This window comes from Erpetoichthys calabaricus, chromosome 5 (assembly GCF_900747795.2).
Source record: "Erpetoichthys calabaricus chromosome 5, fErpCal1.3, whole genome shotgun sequence".
NCBI classification, from domain to species: Eukaryota; Metazoa; Chordata; class Cladistia; order Polypteriformes; family Polypteridae; genus Erpetoichthys; species Erpetoichthys calabaricus.
Window position 1 is genome coordinate 236,511,417 of NC_041398.2, and position 13,300 is coordinate 236,524,716.

Here is a 13,300-nt window from a genome sequence, read left to right on the forward strand (position 1 = left end):
GGTTTTAATTTGACAAGTCAATCACTTTCTCTCTTAAGTATGGTAATTAAGCGGGCTGTGTTCAATATCGGCGTATTGATAGTTCTTGATTAACTGATTTCTTTTTTTTAATCATATGCCCTTCCCTTTTTTTCAGTAGTTAAGCCATACCAAAGCATAGGTGTCTTGACAGTGTCAACCCCTTTATCTCTCCCATCTTTTAAGCATGTTGGTGTTCAACAAAAAATGAGCTGGAGCAGCACAACAGCATTGCCTGAGGTCGACCACCTACTTGAGACTCAACTGAGGTGTGAGGGTTTCTGCTACAGTATCACAATAGTATAGTGAAGAAAGGCATTTCTAGCAACACTGGACAGCAAAATATTTTGGTTTCCTAAACAGTTTTGGGTGTATCTTAGGCGTTTTGCCCCACTGATTACAAAAATTACCTTTAAATGTTACTATCACATTCCATTTTTTTGAAATTGCTTATCATTGGGATTTTCTCTCATATAAGTATGTATATACAGTACATCAGCATCTGTGGTGATCTAAAAGTAGCAGCACTGATACTTTTTAGCACAGCTGCATTCATTCCTATCATTGCATAAAAAGAGTTGGCTGCTTCATAAGCATTTGGTTCCAGGACAGAAACGTGTGGCACACAACAAAGATCTTTGTGGCCCCACTCTATCTGTTCATATTAAACCTGGACTGATGATTAATTGAGTCAGAACACTAAACAAAAAAAAGTGAAGGATTTTAATATTTGAGACCAATGTTTTCATGAGTAACTGATAACAAAATTAATGAAGCTATTTTTGTTGGTTCACAAATCAGACACATCATCAGTGACAAGTGGTTTGAAGATCTTCTAGTAGGGCTGGAGGAAATTGCATGTAAGGCATTCAAGAATGTTGCTGAGAATTTTCTTGACAGCTACACAGTAGCAAACTATGTCCAGCTGGCTGACAACATGCTTCAGTCATACAAAGTCTGCATTTTGCTAAAGTTTCATTTTCTGCATTCACGCTTAGACTTCTTTCCTGCCAATTTGAGTGCAGTCAGTTGCTCTTAATGATGAGCGAGCTCCACTGAATTTGCTTCACTTTGACTTCACTGAAATCACAGACAAGTTAGAGAACTTTTCCGAATTTGGTAAGATGAACTGAAGTCGATGGGGAAGGAGAACCTGCACTAGTTTTGAGTGCCGCATAATGGTACAATGGTCTTTTAAGTTTTCTTGATGGCTAGAAAAGAGTCTGCAAACTATCCTGAACCGATTTGTTGTGGACAAATAGTGACCTAAGCTGTCAGGCAGCAGTGCTAACCATTGTGCCACCATATCTCCCTGAGATAAAATGAACAGAATTAAATTTCAGAAAAGTTAAATTTTCTTGCGGATGATTAGTTAATTCATGCTCCTGTCTGCCACTAAGTTTTTGCTCCCCCAGAATCAATAGCAGGTAGTTGCCTCTATCGAAATCAAAAAATGTTTTTTTTCTTTCTTTCTTCCTCAGCACTCTACCCTTAAAACAAAATAAGTCAAACACTAAAGTACATGGATTCTTCACTTCTGGTTTTCATCAACTGCACAGCACTCTGGGTAATGTGTATTTCATACAGTACAGGTCACATACAAGGCCATTCTGAAAGATATTACCTTTTAAGACACAAATGCACCAACACATTTCCATTTTCCTTCAGAGAGTGTATTTGTGTTTAGCAGAAAACTTGCAAATACATTTAATCTTTTTGCCCGCTGCTAGGATCAGTGTTTCTATTCTTGTGGTCACTGTCCCATCCAACATTGCTGGTTACAGGTCTGGAATGTCATGCTGACCTCGCAAAGGATCATGGGGCACTTTTTTGGGGGAAAACAAAAGTTTGCCTAAGCCAGTAAAGTAATTGGTGATCAAGGTAATCAGGTGAATTTTATCAATCAGCATTTGTGATTTTCATGAGGAAAGGTTTTACTATATGAATTAGTGGAGTCGGGGCAAATGGAATCCTCCATGCTGGCCAACTATTGTTGGACACTGAAACAAAAAGCATGACATGCTCAGTATTGACAAAACTCCGCAGCAAAGCTTTTTTTAGCTCAATTAAACTCCTGCAATGTATTGCCATAACTAAGTAATTAAACTTAAATGTTAGTTTCATGTTTCCTCCAAATTTCTGTGAAGTGCAGTCAGTTTGAAATTATATTGGGCTACAGTTAGGGTTATATTGTGTTCAGCTTCACTTCAATTTTTTTTCAGGAAGCAAACCTTTTTTGGCAAAAATAAAAAAAAATCGGAGCAAGCAAGTATCCAATCCTTGTCTATCTGAAGTGCAGGATCCATTCATTTGTCATTGAAATATCTTGCAAATACTTTATACCAAGTATAGCCTGAACCCACATATTCCATTACATGTTCATGAGAAGCTGATGCCTGTCTATAACGTATTAGGTACAAGGCAGGAAAAAACTGTTTGACATGCTAATCACTGTGCCACAGTACTACAAACTAAACCATTATACAGCAAATAATATGACTTGGCATGGCTATTTTTTTACATTGCCTTGGGATGGGATATTTATATCTGTAATCATGCAGCATCTGTTTAATGGTGAACATCAAGTAGGTTTACAATTGACATAACAGCATTTGATTTCGTAATAAAACTAAACTGCACCATGATGAACATTTTCTGCTGGGCACACTTTTATGTTTATGATCTCCAGAGTCCCTGCTTATGTAATTATCATGCACAGAAGGGGATCAACACTCTTTACCGCATTTAAAATAGTTGCATATTAGATAGATAGATAGATAGATAGATAGATAGATAGATAGATAGATAGATAGATAGATAGATAGATAGATATTTATGTCTTTTATAGATAGGTGGGATCATCAGAAAAACCAGGGTTTTACATCTTCAGTATGCATACCCACTTGCTGTTCTTCTTAAAGTAACATGCACATCCCATTAGCCATTGTGATCCCAGATAAGTTTAAAATAGCTGATTTTCTGTGATATTTGTGTATGGCATGGCAACACTGTGGTTATTGTTACTGTTTCGCAGATCCAGAGTCCTACATCCAGATGCAGTTGGTTTGACATTTATATGTTCTTTCTAATGATCGTAACCCCATAGCTGACTCAAATCGCAGAACAAATTGGGATTAGCGATTTGTATTTAATCTAAATGTAAAAAAATTTTCCGCCTTTAAATTTATAGCAAATTTTGGAAATAATATCCAGGTAAAGAAAGGAAAGAGAGTTACAGTTTTAAAATGGAAAGTGGCATGAAATGCCACAATGTGATTCATTAATAGAGAAACCGCGCCACCTAGGATGGGATAATTTGATGATTAGCATGTTTACCTTTCATCCCAGGGATCTGGTTCTGAATTGTAGCCATTTCATCCATCCATCCATTATCCAACCCGCTATATCCTAACTACAGGGTCATGGGGGTCTGCTGGAGCCAATCCCAGCCAACACAGGGCGCAAGGCACAACACAAACCCCAGGCAGGCTGCCAGCCCACCGCAGGGCACGCACGCACACACACACACACACACACACACACACCAAGCACACACTAGGGACAATTTAGGATCGCCAGTGCACATAATCTGCATGTCTTTGGACTGTGGGAGGAAACCAGAGCACCCAGAGGAAATCCACGCAGACACGGGGAGAACATGCAAACTCCACGCAGGGAGGACCGCCATTACATTTGTTTTTATTTGTTTTTATTATTGTATTTCAAGAATTTCTGTCACTTATTGTTGTCATGGCCCCAGTAGGACCATATTGTCTCTGAAATTATTTCAGTTGGGGTTGTCTGCACCTAAAGAAAAAAAATAGACATTTTCTAATACTAACAACAAATTTAAGGGTAATAAAATGTCAGTTTTGTATCGCCACCCTGGGAGAACAACTGAACCCCGAGCCACAGCATGATCAGAATACTGCTAGGAAAAGCAGTTTATTATTGAAATTTTTCGGGGTAATGTGACCAACGCTTATCCATATTTCTGACCCACTCAGCACACGCCCTAGGTCGGCATAAGATAACAAGCATTAAAGTGATGAAAGGAAAAAAAGGAAAAGGTATATTTACATATTAACAAACAAGACAGTTTAAGTAATTACCCCCCCAAAAAGCAAGTACATAACAAGAATCAAAGACAAACTTTTACAGATTAGGGTGCGAGATGTTCTCGCCTGAGATAACCCAGTTTCTCCAAATTGAATTGCTGTCCTTACAGTTTGTGAGCATTGTGAAATGCTGGAAGCCCCACAGAGTACGCCATCAGCCGATGCCAATCACAAAAATGTTCTACCCTACTACTCTCAAAGGTCGATCGCTCTGGTGAAAGCAAAAAAGTTCGTCTTCAGAGACGCATCTCCCTTGTATCCCAGAGTTCAATAAAACCTTCCAGCAGGTGGATTCTTTGCGCTATCTTGCTGCTTCTCCTTACTCCACCCCTCAATCTCTCTCTCTCTCTCTCTCTCTTTCTCCCTCTCCCCCAACATCCCCTTTCTTTTCTGGCTAAATTGTCCTCAGCCCCAACTGTCCTGTCCATGCTGTGTCTTCTCCTTAAAGGTGTATTTCCTCATTTTTTTGGGGGGAACTCTCAGCAACCCATTTCCTGTTGTACACCCTAATGAGATGCAAACCGACTACGGGACAATAGTACATGTGGCACCCGCTACAATATATAAATTATTACTTTTTACCATTCTGCTTTCTATCTTGGGAAATGCCAGGTAACTCCTTTTAGTATTGTATAATAGGCAGTGTTCAGATTCACTGCTATGTCATATTATACAAATGTACATTCAAAACCAGTTATGCTCCCACTGGTCTATTTGTTATTTTGCTTTATTGGTTAACTTGTTATTTTACATTATCTTCTGCTTTTCTTCTTTTAACGTTAGAAGTATAGTAATTTTTAATTAAAATTTATTACTCTTTCAGTAATAGTCTGAGGACTCCTTGAATCTAAATGGGACAGCAACCACAAAATATTAATACAGAACTAAAGTTATTTCAACATATTTTATTGTATATTTTCAGATTATTAAGCTCCCAAGGGCAAATTGCAAAGAATATGAAATCTCCCAAGCCGTACATGACAGAATCGAGATACCTTGGGACTTTAAAGGTTTTAGACCAAAAAGCTCAAGATACCAGTAACCTTGAGGAGGCAGATACCATCAGAGCAACAATCTACCAGGTACATCATTTCTTTTCCTATTTTTGTTCTTTGGATTTCACAAGGGCCTCATCTTAAGCAATCAGTTCTGACAGAATGTCTTTGGGAAGGAAAATCTGATGAACTGGGCAGAAAAATGAGTAAATCTTAAATGTACCTCTGTTCAAGTTCAAAGACCTTTTGAGACAATAAGGGGTTGGTGCCTTTAAGAAACTATGATAATGTGTCATATTTCAAGATCCAATTTTAAGAGAGTATGCATGACACACCTGTATTAAGTTTAATATGTGCAAGAATATGCTAGTCAAACTGTCCAAAATAAAATTCAAAATTGCAGAATATAATATGTGCCTGGCTTGTATCTGTTAAAGTTAATTCATTATGGACTGTAGGGGATCTTAATAATCTTTCACAGAACCCAAACTGTGACAAATAAGCTCAAGGAACAACTAGAAAAGGATGGTTTTTTTTTTTAAGATAAGGAATAACTACATCTGGGGAAACAATAAAGCTCACCCATAGTGCTCTAAATATAAAAGAACTGTTCCAATAGCAGCCCTTGATTACCCTGTGGCCCCTTTACCCACTATACTCTGTTCACTTTACAAGCTCCATGCTTTGTTACAACTCTGGCTTTACTATATCCCATCTGTTGGGCTTTTGTCTGATGCTGCTTCCCTACTCAAACCTCACTGGTCACTTTATTACAACTCTGCCCTTACCTCATCCCATCTACTGAGCTTTTGTCCAATGGTGCTTCCCAACTGTTTTTGTCTTTGTTGTTAGTCACTTCATGGCAACCCTTAGTAACCACTTCAAATGTCCCAAGTGATGTCATAAACTCCTGAGAAGTACATAGTTGAATCCTCTATTCCTCGGCACCAGGTTCTCCTATAGATTTCCAGTACTACACAGTTGTAGCAATGAATACCAGATTGGCTACTCTCCTCAGTATGCTTGAGGAGTTACCATATAATGTGCAGGTACTACATATAACAGCTTGAGACACTCTGATCATACTTAACCCAGGGTCCTGAACAATTCAAATATGTGATAGTCCCTTGGTGGTCAAAAAAAATATTTTGTTATTTGGGGTTTCTTCCCAATATATAGACTGAATTTTTACATTTTTTTTATAGACTGAATGTTTTAATTTGTCAAGCAGCCTTCTGCTATATTGACAAGCTGGTATTTCAGCAATGACCAGCATATTTGACTTTCTCCATTAATGCACGGGTATTATAGTGCATTTTTAAATACAAGGTGTTCTGTTTATGAATCTGCTTAGTCACAGCAAGAAGAAACATAACTGCGTAAGAAAATGTGGAAGACAAGAACTAACTACATGGGAGGTTCCTTCATCATAATTGGATGCCAGCACTGACACTTGTTCAAACGAGGCCAATTTGGAGCCTTCAGTCTAAGGGCATGTGCTGAAGCTGTGTTAACTCCACACCGATGGGTGACTGCAGTGAGATTAGAACTGAGACACAGGGGGTTTCAGGCAGTATCACTATCCAGTGTGCCATTTTAGGATTATTATTATAGTGTTTCTGTATTGTCCTGTTCGGTGTGCTGTGCCTTTCAATCATTTTACAGATTAAAAGGTGTATCCAAAACAATGTTTCACTTAAGAATTGACAGATATTTAAATCCATGTTTTATTATATAGTGCCTATTAAAAAAAATATACACCCCATGTGAATTTTTCACATTTTCAGAACTAAACTGCGCTGAATATTTTGTATAATAGCATTTTCTGACCTGTTTTATTCAGTTTCATAGGGGGATGGAGCTTATTGTAATAGTATTGGGCACAAGGAAGGGTCCGTTTCTTATTTGCATAAATGACATACAGTGCCTAAACAAAGTACTCATGCCCTCAAACCCCACGAGTTACAGTGGAGTCATTTTGGCTTTTTTGACACTGGTCAACAGAAAAAGACTCTGATGTCAGAGTGAAAACTGCTGTCTGCAGCAGGGGTCATCAGTCACGGACCTGGAGGACCACAGTGGCTACAGCTTTTCCTTCCAGCCAGTTTCCTTATTAGGAGACGGTCCTTGCTGATAATGAAACTTGGTATTTAACTATTTGGTTTGTTATTGTGTTCATTCATCCAAGGGAAATTTGAATTGCACTGTAGAGTTTACTTCTCTCAGGACATTTATTCATGTGTTTTGTGGACCAGAACAGATTTAAACTTAACAGTCCTTCCAATTCCTCTCTCATTTATTTATTTTTAACACAGTTACCTGATGGTACATATGGACAGGTTTAAAAGGAGCCCGTTGGCTAGATGGCTGCTGGTTTATTGGTTATGTGCATTTCATTATTACGTAATGTCTGGTTAATTAAACAGGCTCTGAATTGTAACAGGCAATAGAATTAAAAGAGTAAGAGTGTCATCTCTAGACAGAGGAGCAGCTTCAGCGACAGACTGCTGTCACTGTCCTGCTCCACTGACAGACTGAGGAGATCGTTCCTTCCCCAAACTATGCGACTGTTCGATTCCACTGGGGGGGGGTTAGGGGTTAGAGTATGCTGCTGCTGCTGGAGTATGTGAATTTCCCCTTGGGATTAATAATTATCCATCCATCCATCCATCCATCCATCCATCCATCCATCCATCCATCCATCCATCCATCCATCCATCCATCCATCCATCCATCCATCCATCCATCCATCCATCCATCCATCCATCCAGCCAGCCAGCCAGCCAGCCTCATGGAGAACACAAACAGTAACACTACAAGGATACTGTACAGGAAAACGCAAATCTGGTCTTTGAGTGCAGTCGAGTTAAGACTTGAACCCGGGTTCTGTGAGCAGCTTCACCCCTGTGCCATCCTTCCGCAGACAGAGCAGGGTGAAGGGCACCTCACAGATCACAGTTAATGCTCAACCTTCTAGGAATTCCCACATCTATCTATCTATTATATAGTGCCTTTCATATCTATCTATCGATCGATCGATCATCACCAAAACTGTATTGCTTTAGTAATAAATAAATGGGTTAAAATAGTCTGTCTGTTAAGGTGCCGTTCTGTACTACCTTTGAATTTTAAGTTAAAAGCTTGCATTTTGTTTTTCCAAAGCTAGAGCATTACAGTGACATGCAACTGATCAAAATATAATAGCAATATACCAGATACAGCCATTTATTTCAAAGTAATTCAAAGAGAAAAACACGCATTAATGGAAAAGCTAGCATCACTTGGTCCTACTTCACATTTTTTAGAGTGTTACGTTGAGTAATAGCCTTCACTGTACTGTGTTTCACACATATCTGTTTAACTTTAATGTTTTTAGCGAGGACTCTGTGTATATTAATCAACATTCTACATAGCGAGATAAATCAAAGAAAGATAATGAGACACTGGAAAGAGTACACAAATGCCCGGTCATAAAATGTGAATATAAATAATTACATTTGTTTTAGCAGACAGTAAGAACTCATTCACTGCAGAAAAGATTCAAAATCCATTAAAACAATGTCATAACATACATATAGTGGTAGCTGGTTTAAAATTGATAAGAAAAAAGGCAGTCTTTCAATTTAGAAAACTGCTTCAGAGGCCCATGCAGTGCTTATGTGGAGTTTGTATGTTTTACGCAGGTTTATTCGCGTAACCCTCCCTACATCTCAATGACATTGGTTAATTGCAGATGATCCATTAAATTGGCATAGTGTAAATGTATGTGCCCTGTGTTGTTCTGGGGCTGAATCCATGGTTGGTTCCCAGCATGCACTCTGTACTGCCTCAACAATATGTGGGTTGAAAATGGCTGGATGTTATTTTTAATTCAGCCTTGGGAGTTCCCTAGAATGGAAGCCAAAATCATCACATACTATTTCTCTTGACTACGTGGAGACAAATCATTTTTAATACAATAAATTAATGTTTTGTAGGACTGGATTACAATGAAAAAGAAAACCCTTCATGAAGAAATGAAAAGAAAGAAGTTGGAGGAACAATTTCAAAAGGAAAACAAAAAGAAGGCAGGATTTTTTTTTTTTTTTTTGCTTCTGTATTTGATAGTGCTTGGTGAAAAGGATGATGCATAAATTATTACACAAGTGCACTATCTGAGCATTACCGAAATATACAAATGTTTTTAGCTTTAAGCATCAGTTGCGTTCCTGATTTATTTGTCTATGTAAAGAGTTCTTTTTTCCCCCATTTGGGGGAGCCGTGGTGTCAAAAACCAGAGTTGACAAAAATAGGATGTAGTTTATGGAGGAATATAATGAATTCTAAATATACTAATGTGTTTAAAAATGTATTTGAAATAACCGTATCAACATCTTTATTCTCCAGTTTTGAATAAAATTGTGACTCTAAGTTAGACGTTCATTTGAAATTAATGAAAAAGAACCAAAATCCAGGCATCTGTCGATATTCCTTGTTCAATTTTTTTCAAGTCTGCATATTCCATTAGGATGGTCTCAGATTTGTAGATATTTGTGATAACAGGTGTATAGAATGTGTATTTTTGTGACATAAAAAGTCATTGATTAATGCTGATCAGTTAACTATCAGTTTTGGTTTGGCAATGCCGGTAGTTAAATAATTTGGTAATGCTGCTACTTTATTCTGTTTACCTTTTTCACCTGGAGGGATTTCTGACAGCTAGATTTGTATTAAGGTAACTGTAGCACATTTGTTTTAAAGAAACACAACAATATCAAACTACACAAGGATTATAAAAATATGATAACTGCATACATTTTGACTTGGAAAATGGCAGAAAAAAGCAGACAAGACAGACAAACCTAGAACACAGAAGATGTCAGCTACTTAGAGTTCAAATTTATCTTGGCACAGAAACAGTTTTACAATGCCAAGCCTTCAAGGAATGACGTCTTGATGCTGTGTGGAGGTGTGTGTTGTTGCGCCAGGTTATTGTATTGGAGTACAGTCTTTGTTTTTGCTACGTGGTATTTCTATTTCCCATGATGTGATGTTTGCTTCCTCAGCTTGCTGTTAGGTTCTTTGCTCTTCAATTCCATAGCCTTAGCGTTGCTGTTTCTGGCGCAAGAGTGGAAGTGCTGAAGTTTTCTTTTTCAAGTAATGCTGTTTCTACTTTTTCTCTGACATGGCACAGTCACTTGCACAGAGTTTGGTTTGGAATCATGGATCTTAGAGCTACTTCAAGGCGTCCATCTCCAAAGCTGTATAGGGAGTAGCATCTGGGCCAAAGAAAGTCTGTGAGCTTTTTGCTCCACAGACAGTGAGTGGCTTCGTGCCCCGAAGAGAATAGATTGTTGGCCGTTAGCACCCCCAAAAAAGAATGGATCTTCAGCTTTTAGTGCCCCAAAGAGATAGCAGATTGTCAGCTTTCACCTATAAAAGAGAAAGAAGAGATGAAGGCAGCTAGTTTTGAAGGAAGGTGTAACCTCTGGTGATTGGATCAAAGTCACTTCTGGTTATAGTTTCAGTGTCTGCTTATAAGTGCGTTTTTTTTTTTTTTTTTTTTTTGTCTAGAGTTTTGTTTGCGGTTACAAGCCTAAAATGAACGATTTTTGAGGAGCATTTTCATCCAAAAGAGTCTCAGCAGAGGTGTCATCTCAACTCGGATGGTCCTTTTATTGTCAGATGAAGTAAAAAGCCGACCAAAATATCAGTAGAGTCTGCAGTTCAGCCATTTGCTTTAGTGTTCAGTCTGGAATACGGTTGTGATTGTAGCTGGATTTTTGCACTCCTGTTAAATATGATGTCTTAACAGGCCTTGTGTACTACTTTAAGTCGAGCAAAATTGCCAATGCCCACATACATCGGGTTTCAAAATCTACCCTGGCAGTGCTAAGTGAAAGATTACAGTCTGTCTTGCAAGAGGTGCCAGCCCAGTGCTGGATGCACACACATTCACACTTAGGTTGGCCTGCAACTGTAAATTAGCTAACATGCCTGGTTTTGGATTGTGTCAAATCCACAGTGTCTGGAGTTTACCGGGCCTGGACATGGACAGTGAACCAGTCTAGGTTTGAACCCATGTCTCTGGCAAACTGTATCATTATACTGTCTTAATTGGGAATTTTTAATATACATCAACATATTTGTGTTGTTTTACATATGAGGGGGAGTCAAACTAAAGTTTGAAAATGGAAAGAACCTTAACAAAACTGATCATGTAATTTCTCCATGTGGGCTCCACCCTTCTCAATGCACTTACGCCACCTGCCTGGATGTGCCTGGATTCCAGCAGAATAAAAGGTTTGGTCTTGTCCTTGCCACCACTCTTGCACCGCATTTCTTACGTCGCCATCTGTCTTGAATTGATGACCATCTAGATATAATTTAACGGTCCAAAAAGGTGGAAATCACATGGTGCCAAATCTGGTGAATAAGGAGGATGTGGCAATACCTCAAACTTCAGTTTCTCCAGACAACCCTTGGTGTTCTTAGCAGTGTGTGGCTCATTGTCTTGCAGCAAAAGGACTCCTTGAGACCGCAGTTCCCACCGCTTGGAATTGAATAACAGGCTTCACGTTGGTCTCCAGCAAGTCACAGTAATTTGCACTAGTGACTGGAGTACACCTCAGCATGCAGTGCTCGACAATAACTTGGGTGTACAAGTGGTTGCAAGGACGAGACAAACCCTTTTATTCTGCTGGAATCCCGGCACTGCCAGGCAGGTGGCACAAGTGCATTGAGAAGGGTGGGGACTACATTGAGAAATTACATCATCAGTTTTGTTAAGGTCCGCTCCATTTTCTGATAAATCCCATTTTCTAACTTTAGCTGTCTCCCCCTCTAATTTTAAATGTGCATTCTGTAATTATAATGAGCTTTTTTATCATTTCCTTAAAGAGAAGTTTATTTGGAAATGGTCACAAAGCATTACTCAAAACTTTGGATGTTACTAATGCAATAAAAAAATCTTTTTGGTCTCTTTTAGGAAGAGCTAAATAAAAAACAAGACGCCAAAGCATCATATACTGCCTGGAAGGAGCAAAAAGCAAAAATTTTGAAAGCAAAAATGAAAGAAAACATGGAAAAGAGCAAGGAAAAAGAGAATAAGGAAGAAGAAAAGGAGGAGCGCAAAAATATAGCAAAGAAGGCAGTGAGAAAATTTATGACTTCCAATTTGTGCAACTCGTGATCGGTGAATGTGAATAATGTCATCATGAAAACAATAACACGCATTGTTTTCATAAAATTACTAGGTGGCTCCGCCCACCCCCGGGTTTGGTTTACCAGATATACAATTTAAGAGATTATTAAGAGTTATTTTCATGGGAATTGCTACATATGCATTATTTTCACTTTTTCACATTTTCACTTTTACTTTAACACTTTTGTAAAAACAATACTTGTCCTTTATTTCTGGCCCCGGGTGTGGTTAAATCTTTCTCGCAGAATGTATAACGCTGCTTGTGTTGTGAAAGAAGGGCGGCTGACTTCATGCTAAGGAGAAGCCGTCGGATCAGCTGTTGTCTTTCTGCTGCTGCTGCTGGCGAGCTGCGTGTTTTGTTTGTCGCGCTTCGTGTCGATCAATTAGAAGTCTGTACAGCAGCTGTCCTTTTGCAATTTCGCGTTTCCTGCCGCTCGCGTTGTGAAGTGGGGTGGGCTGAACACAAGCTAAGGAGAAGCGGTCAGATCATCTGCTAGCGAGCTGTGTGTTCCGCTTTCACTTGTTGTTGTTTTAAGAGCTGGGAGCACATGAAGTGTGTCTGCCAAAAGCATTCCAACAACTGCTAGGTTAGATGTCCATCAACTTGTTTTAAATATTGTCTCACTACCTTGTCTCGCGTGACATTAAAGTGTCTCTCGTGGGACATCAAATTGTCTTCCAAGAAGATCACGTCTCGTCTCCCTCCCAGGATTTTTTTTTATAATAGAAAGATAACTAAGTTGCAATTTCCAGCACATTGTTATGGATGGAGTTAATACACATTTCATACACCAAATATCACTGGCATCTGTTCACTTTGTCACACATATCATTTTGTATGCAGTATTTTGGCATATGCAACATTTAATCAGAAAGGATTTCAAGTATCAGACAAATAGTGCAGATAGCAAAGTTGACACTTTTATTATTAACATTCAATATATTTGTTTTAAAATATAACCACTTAATGAAATAACTTGTGATAA

At 38.6% G+C, this 13,300-nt stretch overlaps 1 protein-coding gene across 1 annotated transcript in view; it reads left to right on the forward strand.

The window, feature by feature from the left end:
- map9 (microtubule-associated protein 9) overlaps positions 1-13,300 on the forward strand; it is a 65,371-nt gene that overhangs the window by 34,788 nt on the left and 17,283 nt on the right. The window contains exons 9-11 of the mRNA XM_051928162.1: positions 5,059-5,218; positions 9,109-9,198; positions 12,099-12,263. Coding sequence (XP_051784122.1) covers positions 5,059-5,218; positions 9,109-9,198; positions 12,099-12,263 — 415 coding nt within the window. The remainder of the gene's footprint in view (positions 1-5,058; positions 5,219-9,108; positions 9,199-12,098; positions 12,264-13,300) is intronic.